The 10,015-nt window shown below is 44.3% G+C and overlaps 1 protein-coding gene across 2 annotated transcripts; it reads left to right on the forward strand.

Moving 5' to 3' along the window:
* The first annotated feature begins 2,744 nt into the window (after nucleotides 1-2,744).
* Nucleotides 2,745-9,781, forward strand: LOC129697906 (putative defense protein 3). Of its 2 annotated transcripts, none has more exons than XM_055636632.1 (5): nucleotides 2,745-2,983; nucleotides 4,776-4,888; nucleotides 5,864-5,982; nucleotides 6,825-6,887; nucleotides 9,441-9,781. In XM_055636632.1, the coding sequence occupies exons 1-5, from the start codon at nucleotides 2,794-2,796 to the stop codon at nucleotides 9,622-9,624; spliced, it is 669 nt and encodes a 222-aa protein (XP_055492607.1). In that variant the 5' UTR covers nucleotides 2,745-2,793; the 3' UTR covers nucleotides 9,625-9,781. The 2 variants fall into 2 exon arrangements, with proteins under 2 accessions (XP_055492607.1, XP_055492606.1); XM_055636631.1 differs by having other exon boundaries at nucleotides 2,749-2,983; nucleotides 6,825-6,883.
* The last annotated feature ends 234 nt before the right edge of the window (nucleotides 9,782-10,015 follow it).

Below are 10,015 nucleotides of genomic sequence, written 5' to 3' on the forward strand. Positions count from 1 at the left end.
TAGGTGCAGGAGTAGGCCATTCGGCCCTTCGAGCCTGCACCACCATTCAATATGATTATGGCTGATCATCCAACTCAGTATCCCGTACCTGCCTTCTCTCCATACCCTCTGATCCCCTTAGCCACAAGGGCCACATCTAACTCCCTCTTAAATATAGCCAATGAACTGGCCTCGACTACCCTCTGTGGCAGAGAGTTCCAGAGATTCACCACTGTCTGTGTGAAAAAAGTTCTTCTCATCTCGGTTTTAAAGGATTTCCCCCTTATCCTTAAGCTGTGACCCCTTGTCCTGGACTTCCCCAACATCGGGAGCAATCTTCCTGCATCTAGCCTGTCCAACCCCTTAAGAATGTTGTAAGTTTCTATAAGATCCCCTCTCAATCTCCTAAATTCTAGAGAGTATAAACCAAGTCTATCCAGTCTTTCTTCATAAGACAGTCCTGACATCCCAGGAATCAGTCTGGTGAACCTTCTCTGCACTCCCTCTATGGCAATAATGTCCTTCCTCAGATTTGGAGACCAAAACTGTATGCAATACTCCAGGTGTGGTCTCACCAAGACCCTGTACAACTGCAGTAGAACCTCCCTGCTCCTATACTCAAATCCTTTTGCTATGAAAGCTAACATACCATTCGCTTTCTTCACTGCCTGCTGCACCTGCATGCCTACTTTCAATGATTGGTGTACCATGACACCCAGGTCTCGCTGCATCTCCCCTTTTCCTAGTCAGCCACCATTTAGATAATAGTCTGCTTTCCTGTTTTTGCCACCAAAATGGATAACCTCGCATTTATCCACATTATACTGCATCTGCCAAACATTTGCCCACTCTCCCAGCCTATCCAAGTCACCTTGCAGTCTCCTAGCATCCTCTTCACAGCTAACACTGCCCCCCAGCTTAGTGTAATCCGCAAACTTGGAGATATTGCCTTCAATTCCCTCATCCAGATCATTAAAATATATTGTAAATAGCTGGGGTCCCAGCACTGAGCCTTGCGGTACCCCACTAGTCACTGCCTGCCATTGTGAAAAGGACCCGTTTACTCCTACTCTTTGCTTCCTGTTTGCCAGCCAGTTCTCTATCCACATCAATACTGAACCCCCAATGCCATGTGCTTTAAGTTTGTATACTAATCTCTTATGTGGGACCTTGTCGAAAGCCTTCTGGAAGTCCAGATACACCACATCCACTGGTTCTCCCTATCCACGCTACTAGTTACATCCTCGAAAAATTCTATAAGATTCGTCAGACATGATTTACCTTTCGTAAATCCATGCTGACTTTGTCCAATGATTTCACCACTTTCCAAATGTGCTGCTGTCCCATCTTTAATAACTGACTCTAGCAGTTTCCCCACTACCGATCTTAGACTAACTGGTCTGTAATTCCCCGTTTTCTCTCTCCCTCCCTTCTTAAAAAGTGGGGTTACGTTTGCTACCTGCCAATCCTCAGGAACTACTCCAGAATCTAAAGAGTTTTGAAAGATTATTACTAATGCATCCACTATTTCTGGAGCTACTTCCTTAAGTGCTCTGGGATGCAGCCTATCTGGACCTGGGGATTTATCGGCCTTTAATCCATTCAATTTACCCAACACCACTTCCCGGCTACCCTGGATTTCACTCAATTCCTCCAACTCCTTTGACCCGCGGTCCCCTGCTATTTCCGGCAAATTATTTATGTCTTCCTTCGTGAAGACGGAACCAAAGTAGTTATTCAATTGGTCTGCCATATCATTGTTCCCCATGATCAACTCACCTGTTTCTGACTGCAAGGGACCTACATTTGTTTTAACTAATCTCTTTCTTTTCACATGTCTATAAAAACTTTTGCAGTCAGTTTTTATGTTCCCTGCCAGTTTTCTTTCATAATCTATTTTTCCTTTCCTAATTAAGCCCTTTGTCCTCCTCTGCTGGTCTCTGAATTTCTCCCAGTCCTCCGGTATGCTGCTTTTTCTGGCTAATTTGTACGCATCATCCTTCGCTTTGATACTATCCCTGATTTCCCTTGTTATCCATGGATGTACTACCTTCCCTGATTTATTCTTTTGCCAAACTGGGATGAACAATTTTTGTAGTTCATCCATGCAGTCTTTAAATGTCTTCCATTGCATATCCACCGTCAACCCTTTTAGAATTAATTGCCAGTCAATTTTGGCCAATTCACGTCTCATACCCTCAAAGTTACCTTTCTTTAAGTTCAGAACCATTGTTTCTGAATTAACAATGTCACTCTCCATCCTAATGAAGAACTCAACCATATTATGGTCACTCTTGCCCAAGGGGGCACGCACAACAATATTGCTAACTAACCCTTCCTCATTACTCAATACCCAGTCTAAAATAGCCAACTCTCTCGTTGGTTCCTCTACATGTTGATTTAGATAACTATCCCGCATACATTCAACGAAATCCTCTTCCTCAGCACCCCTGCCAATTTGATTCACCCAATCTATATGTAGATTGAAGTCAAACATTATAAATGTTTTGCCTTTGTCGCACGCATTTCTAATTGCCTGTTTGATACCATCTCCAACTTCACTACTACTGTTAGACTGTATAAGTAATAGCGCTGTGAAAAATCAGTAATGGTTTTAACCTACAACACTATCATCTACTTCCCTGCACACTAGGGACAATTAACCTACAAACCCCCAGCTCTAGTATTTTTGTTGGCGAGTGCTGCTCAGGTGATGGGCTGAGGGAGCTCCGCCTGCCGTCTGACCACACCCTTCCCTCCTCTACAAGAGGGGCAGCGTCCGGGTTTGGTCTCAGACCGAGTTGCTGCTTGACGATGCCGGGTTTACTGTCGTGTGCGGTTCCCTCGCTGTTCGCCCTCTGCCTCCCGCTGGTTCTGGCGCTGCCCAACGGCTCGCCTCTCAGTGCCTGCACCAGCCTCATGCCTTCACACTCCGGTATCAGCCCACAGACCTCCGCCTCGCCGCACACGATCATTGCCAACTGTGACAACGGCATCATAAAAGGTGGGTGGCCGCGGGGGAATGTCGCAGATCAAGTGTGGGGAGGGAGGTGAATGTCTCGGGGTGAGGAGGGGGGGTAGTGTGTGTGTGTGGGGGGGGGAGAGTGTGGTGGGGGGGGGGGGGGGGGAGACTGTCTGGTGTGGGGAGGGGGGGAGAGTGGTGTGTGGAGGTGAGTGGTGTGTGGGGGTGATTGGTGGGAATTTGTTGAGGGTCTAGTGTGGGTAGGGGATGTGGTGTCGATGATGTGGGTCTGGTGTGGAGAGCGGAGAATGTCAGCGGTGGAAGAGGGAAGAGTGGTAGGGTGTATGTTGGTGGTGGGTCAGGTCGAGAGGGGTTGTGGCGTGTGGGTGAGTGTCAATAATGGGGTCTGGTGGGAGTTGGGTTGGAGTGGGGATGAGGGTCGGTGGGGATGTAGGGTGTTGGTGCGTCTGGTGTGGGGGATAAGTGTCCGGCGTGGGGGGGGTGAGAGTCAAAGATTTTGTGAATGGGGAAGGGGTGTGTGGACTGAGTGCCTGGTGGAGATGGCAGGTGTGGTGGTGGGGTGTTTGTGGTGTGGAGGGTGAGTTTTTACGGGGTGGGTCGTGGATTAACGGTGGGGGGGGTTCTGGTGGGTGGGGGTAAGTCAGTGGTGTGGGGTTATGGTGTATGAATTGGTTGTGGGCAGGGATAAGTGTCAGTGGTGTTGGTGTATGGTGTTTGTGGGTTAAGTGTGAGAAGGGGTTCGGATGGGGGGTGGTGAGTGTCTGGTGGGGAGTATGTTGTAGATTTGTGGTGGTGGGGGGTGGCTGCTCTGATGTGAAGGGGGTGTCTATGGTGTGGGGGGGGGTGAATGTCAACAATGGTGTGTTGTGGGATGTGGTGTGTCAATGGTAGGAATGACTGGTGTGGGAAGGGGGCAAGTGTCTGAGGTGTGGGGTTATGGTGTGGGAGGTATGTTGTGTGTCTGGTGAAGATTATGTTGTGGGTCCTGTGTACGGGTGTGTCAGTGGGGGGGTGAGTGTTTGGTGGGTACATAAAAAAGCTGGAGAAACTCAGCGGGTGCAGCAGCATCTATGGAGCGAAGGAAATGGGCAACGTTTCGGGCCGAAACCCTTCTTCAGACTGATCGGGGGCGGGGACAAGAAAGGAAAAAGGAGGAGGAGCCCGAAGGCTGGGGGATGGGAGGAGACAGCAGGGGGACTGAAGAAGGGGAGGAGACGGCAAGGACTAACAAAATTGGGAGAATTCGATGTTCATGCCCCCAGGATGCAGACTCTCCAAACGGAATATGGTGTTTGGTGGGGATGGGCCTGATTTTAATGAGTAGGGCTTTCAAAGAATATGGAATGAATACAGGGTAAGTAGGATTGGTATAGATGGGTGCGGTGGTTGCCATAAATGTATTGGACAGAAGAGTTTGTTTGTGTAATGAATTCTTGGTGAGATCCAATGTTCCAGAATTGGGCTTTTGACCCATTGGGTCTTTTGGTGCTTGAACCCCACAAGATCTTCTTCATCTCCTTTATCACAAGCCCCTTATTTTAATCATCGGGCTACCTATTTTGCTTTGTGTGAAGTTGCCTTTAACTGCTTAGTCTTTATGACTTTCATTCCTAGTGTTGTCTCTGTATTTCCCTGAGGTTGGGTAACTTGAGGAATCTAATGGTATTTATGAATCTGGTTTGCTGAGTTTTCAACCTTTACCTTTCAACCTTTGCCCCTTGCCAAACGCACTTGCAGAACGCCAATTATTTACTTGAAGTTTTTATGAATTGAAAATAAATTGTATATTAAAAAAAATCTCATTCCTTTACAGTGATGATGATGGGGCCATCTTACGGTGGTCTTCTACTTCAAGGCCGAGCACCTAATACGACTGTTGCAGTTGGTAACTGGACCACGCCTCCTGCCAATACAAAAGCCATTTCGGTATGAGCTGTTTGTGATCTCTATGCTATTTATTTAACTCCATTAACAAAGGACATTAAACAAAAAACTCTGTTCTGCTTTGATGTGCATGAGGCTACAGAAGGCTAGAACATATGGGATGCAGGAAGACCTAGCTGGCTGGATAGAGGTTTGCTTCATGGAAGGAAGCAGAGAGTGATGGTGGAAGGTTGTTTTTTTACTTGAAGCCTGTGACTAGTGGTGTGCCTCAGAGGTCGGTGCCAGGCTCATTGCTGGTTTCTTTGTATCCATGATTTGGGTGTTAATATAGATATGGTTATTAATTTTGTGGGTGGCATTGTAGGTAGTGGAGATGGTTGTCAAAATTCAGCAGAATCTTAATCAGTTGGGCAGTGGGCTGAGAAATAGTTAACATTTTAATGCAGATAAGCATGAGGTGTGTATCTTGGGAAGTCAAACCAGAGCGGGACAAACGCAGTGAATGGCAGAGCCCTGGGGCATGTTGTGGAGCAGAGGGGCTAGGAGTGTCATCGCAGGTGGTCAAGAAGGCACATTACATTGGCCTTCTTCAGTCAGGGTATTGTGTATAGAAGTTGGAACGTTATGTTACAGTTGTACAATTATGGTGCGGCCACATTTGGAGTATTGTGTTCAGTTTTGGTTACTCTGCTGCAGGAAGGATATTGTAAACCTGGAAGTAGTGTGGGGAAGCTTTGAGGAGATTCCCAGGAAAGGCCTGAGTTGTAGGGAGAGGTTGGGCTAGATAAGACTTTAAACGGGAACACATCAGGCATGTTTGCAGCATTCCCTGCACAGCAAAGAGTATCCTGTTTTGGGTAGGAGACCCAAATTCTACAGTACCCAAGGTGTGATCTCACTAAGGTTTATTTAATTGTAGTGTGCCATTTTTGCTATATATTCTAATTCTTGTTGGGTTTAAAATGTTTTAAGGTGAAAGATGAAGGAATTCTCTAACTTCTTGCTCTTCATTACCAGTGTTTCGGTACGCAAAATAGTGCAATCACTCATTCAAGTACGACCGCGAAGACTGCCAATACTATCTACACCTGGAATCCACCCCCCATGAATAATAGTGTCGGATATGTTGAGTTTGTGTAAGTATATTTTACAACTGATTGAACCTGCACAAAGACAAAACATGATTACAATCGAGCTATCCAGTGTACAGATACATGATAAAGGGAACAATATCAATAACATTTAGTGCAAGATAAAGCCCGTAAAGTTCGATAAAGATAGTCTGAGGTTCTTCAATGAGGTAGATGGTAGTTCAGGGCTGCACTCTAGTTGTTGGTAGGATGGTTCAGTTGACTGACAACAGCTGGGAAGTAACTGTCCCCGAATCTAGAGGCGTTCTCAACCTTTTGCCTGATCAGAGACAGGAGGAAGTGGCCAGGGTGCGCCTCGTCCTTGATTATGCTGCTGAGGCTGTGAGAGGTAGAAATGAAGTTGATAAGAGGGAGGTTGGGTTGTGTGATGATCTGGGCTGTATCCTCGATTCTCTGCAGTTTCCGCCTTGGGTGGAGCTGTTCCCAAGCCATGTGATGCATCCCGATATTAACCCTGTGGAATATTTGGAGGAGGCTGATGGGAAGAGGGAAAAAATGATCTGCGGGAGAAGTGGTTGTGGGGAGAAGGCAGGAGCATGGAGTTGAGTTGGAAAGATAGATCAGCCATAAATAGATGGCAGCGTGAGACGATGGACTGAAGGGCCTGATTCTGCTCCAAGAAATGAAATTTATGAAGGGCTGGGCTAGGAAATGTTTTTGGTCTTGGGGTTTTTTTTTCCCCCTCACCTTGGGAGTGATTGCACGACTGGACGGTGTTCATCCTTGATACGGTGACCATAATGAAAAAATGGTGGTTTAGTGAACCTCTTCTCCATGCCTTTGTAGAATGAATGTTTGTAATAATTAAGCTGATGTTTTCTTTGCAGAGCAACTGTGGCCCAGAGCAGAAGCATGTACTGGATCAATCTACGTTCTGCTCAAATTAGTGAGTATCTATTATTAATCCTTCAACACAACAAAACTGAAGAAGGGTCTCGACCCGAGACGTCACCCATTCTTTCTCTCCAGGGATGCTGCTTGTCCCGCTGAGTTACCCCAGCATTTTGTGTCTTAACAACAAAACAAAACAAATTTCTTGAGAGAAATTTCTACATTTAGTTTGGAAAAACAATGAAAACGTTTAGTTTAGAAAGCAGAAAGGAAACAGGCCCTTCAGCCCACTGGGATCACACCGACCAGTGACACTCACATATTAACACTATCCAATGCACAATAGGGACAGTTTTTACATTCACCAACTCAATTAACATACAAACCTGTACGTCTTTGGAGTGTGGGGGGATTCCAAACGTATCGGAGAAATTCCATGCAGGTCACGGGAAGAATGTACAAACGCCGTACAGTCACTACCCCTAGTCAGGAACAAACCCAGGTCTCTGGTGCTGCAAGTGCTGTTGGGCAACAACTCTACCACTGTGCTGCCCTAGAGATTTACTAACATTTCTTTTTGGGGTGAAGGAAATAATTAAACAATCTTTATTGTCCCCCTGTTCCTGGGTGATCAGAGTATTATTGAGGATTGGGTGGATCTTAACTTTATTATGCAGTTGTCATTGAAATGTTCCCTCTAACTCTGGGTGTGAGACTTGCTCAATATCTGATCCAGATATACAAGCTTTTTAATGGCTTACTTTAACCCAACTCCTAGAATCATAGTGTGGAAACAGGCCTATCGGCTCGCACCGATCAACCTGTCCCATTTACATTAGTTCCACTTGCCTGCATTTGTCTCGTATCCCTCTAGACCTGTCCTATCCATGTAACTGTGTAATTGCTTCTTAAATGTTGCGATAGTCCCTGCATCAACTACCTCCCTGGCAACTCATTCCCGACATCCACCATCCTTTGCATGGAAAAAGTTACCCCTCAGATTCCCTTTTTTTTTTCACTTGAATTTTTATTGATTTTTAAGAGATATAGACAAAACAGTGCAACACCATCACCATAAATAAAACAAAGTAAGAAAAACAGCAATCAAAATTAAAAAATAAGTAGATGGGAAAAAAAAGAAATGAAAAAATTAATTGGAATAAGACCGTGTGGTTCACTTGCCAACAAAAAAAAACATTACATCGATTAGTTATCTGATAATTTGATATTCATACAAACATATCATCTAGTTCTGTATAACGCAATCTTCCCATATCTAGCTAGGCATTTACCTAATTGGTGTCATGGCTCAAATAAATGGTCCATTTTTCCCAGATATTCTCAAATGAATTCTACTTGACTCTCAAGGAATATGTAAATTTCTCCATAATAAAGATGTCTCGCACAATTTCTAACCACTGTTCCTGTTTTGGACTTTTTTCATTAAGTCACTGTCTGGTAATGGCTTTCTTACTTGCTGCAAGCAAAACTTTAATCAAATATGTATCTTCTATTTTTACAATATCTTTAATATGCCCCAGATACATCACAGGGCAGGTATTTGGGATTTTATAACCCAAGATATTTTTTACAGCCGCATTAACATTTTCCCAGTATGGCCTTATCTTTACATAGCTCCAGATTCCTATATAATCTTTTCCCCCTTCACCTATGCCCTTTGGTTCTCAATTTCCCCCACACTGGGCAAGAAACTCTGTACGTCCACCTGATCTATTCCTCTCGTGATTTTATACACTTTTATAAGATTACCTCTTATCCTCTTGTGCTCCAGGGAACAGAGTCCCAACCTGCTCAACCTCTCCCTATGTTCAGATCCTTGTCCTGGCAGCATCCGTGTAAATCTTCTCTGCACCCTTTCCAACTCGACAACATCTTTCCTATAACGTGGTGCCCAGAACAGAACACAATACTCTAAATGTGACTTCACCAATGACTTTTATAAAAGCAACATGATCTCCCAACTTCTACGCTCTGCACTCTTGCCGTGCGTGGATCTTATCTTGATTGGGTTTCCACTTTTTATTTCACAAAACAAATTCCTTTCAATGGAATAGTCCACAAAATAACATCAAGCAAGTTGTAAAAATGGTTAGTAGGAAAGAGGATAATCTGAGGCCACCTTTTTCATTAAAGTGTTAAATAATTCACCTGCAAAGACTGGACCTGGAGCTAAAAGATCTGAAAAACCTTCAGCCTGAAACATTGACTCCTTGACCCATGGTACTTTAAACCAGATTTCCTGTGGATCTTGCACTCTTTGATGTAACACCCTATGTGCCTTTGATTGCCCTGTTCTTGTTCAGAACCCCTGTTTAATCTACAAGGATAGGAGTGACACCACAATGCCTCTGCTCCAAGACCAAGGGAGTTCTCCTGGAAATCATCCTCAAAATCCACAATTGATTATCCAATCATGCGTTTTCTTTGTGGAACCCTCCTGTGCAGAATTGGCTACTGTTTCCCTGCAGCTTTGTTACTTTAGCTGCGGTGGAAGCTGCCAATTTATTTGCTGTGGTACTAAACTGAAGTCGCATTTTGTAGGAACTATATCGTTTTTATATTTATTAATTAGCTGATTCTTTATATTGCAGAGACGGACTGCTCCGGTGCAGTGAGGACCTTTGCTGGATTTGCCATGGTTGTGATGTCTACCCTCGTTTGGCTAGCTGCATTCTGATCAGTGGCAAACACCAAACAATTGTTTCAAAATTGGATGTGGATTTAATTCATCAAACTTTTAAACCTGCTAAAGGTCAAGTTATCAACAAGCTCTAAGTCAGCACTTTAAACTCCCGAGCACTTCTCTATTCAGAAGGTTTAAAAGGATGAGGTTCACAGTTTGTTTGCTTAACATTTGTCTACCCAATTGTTTGTATAAATGTATCAAATTATTTAGTCAAATTAAATTCTTGTGATATTTGCTTAAATGGAATTGCTGGCAGAACAATGTACTGTGTATTTGGGTAAAAAGTGTGCCTCAAATAAGAATCGTTTGATTTAAGATGACAGATGGGGTTTAGAAAGTCATGCTGTCACCCACAGAAGTAAATCCTTATTGTCTTAATCGGTATGTACCTTGCTAACAACAAAAGCTCTTTGCTACGAACCATTGCTTGATCGATACATTGCCGTTCAGAGCAGTCAGCGGAAGAAACTTGCCATTTGC

This window comes from Leucoraja erinacea, chromosome 6, assembly GCF_028641065.1.
Source record: "Leucoraja erinacea ecotype New England chromosome 6, Leri_hhj_1, whole genome shotgun sequence".
In the NCBI taxonomy this organism is placed as follows: Eukaryota; Metazoa; Chordata; class Chondrichthyes; order Rajiformes; family Rajidae; genus Leucoraja; species Leucoraja erinaceus.

Bases quoted from the DNA above. Each gene is read 5' to 3' on its own strand.
- LOC129697906 (XM_055636632.1), top strand. From the start codon at position 2,794: ATGCCGGGTTTACTGTCGTGTGCGGTTCCCTCGCTGTTCGCCCTCTGC. The intron at 4,889-5,863 runs GTATGAGCTGTT...CTTCATTACCAG, and splicing joins CCAATACAAAAGCCATTTCG to TGTTTCGGTACGCAAAATAG. The intron at 5,983-6,824 runs GTAAGTATATTT...TTTTCTTTGCAG, and splicing joins GTCGGATATGTTGAGTTTGT to AGCAACTGTGGCCCAGAGCA.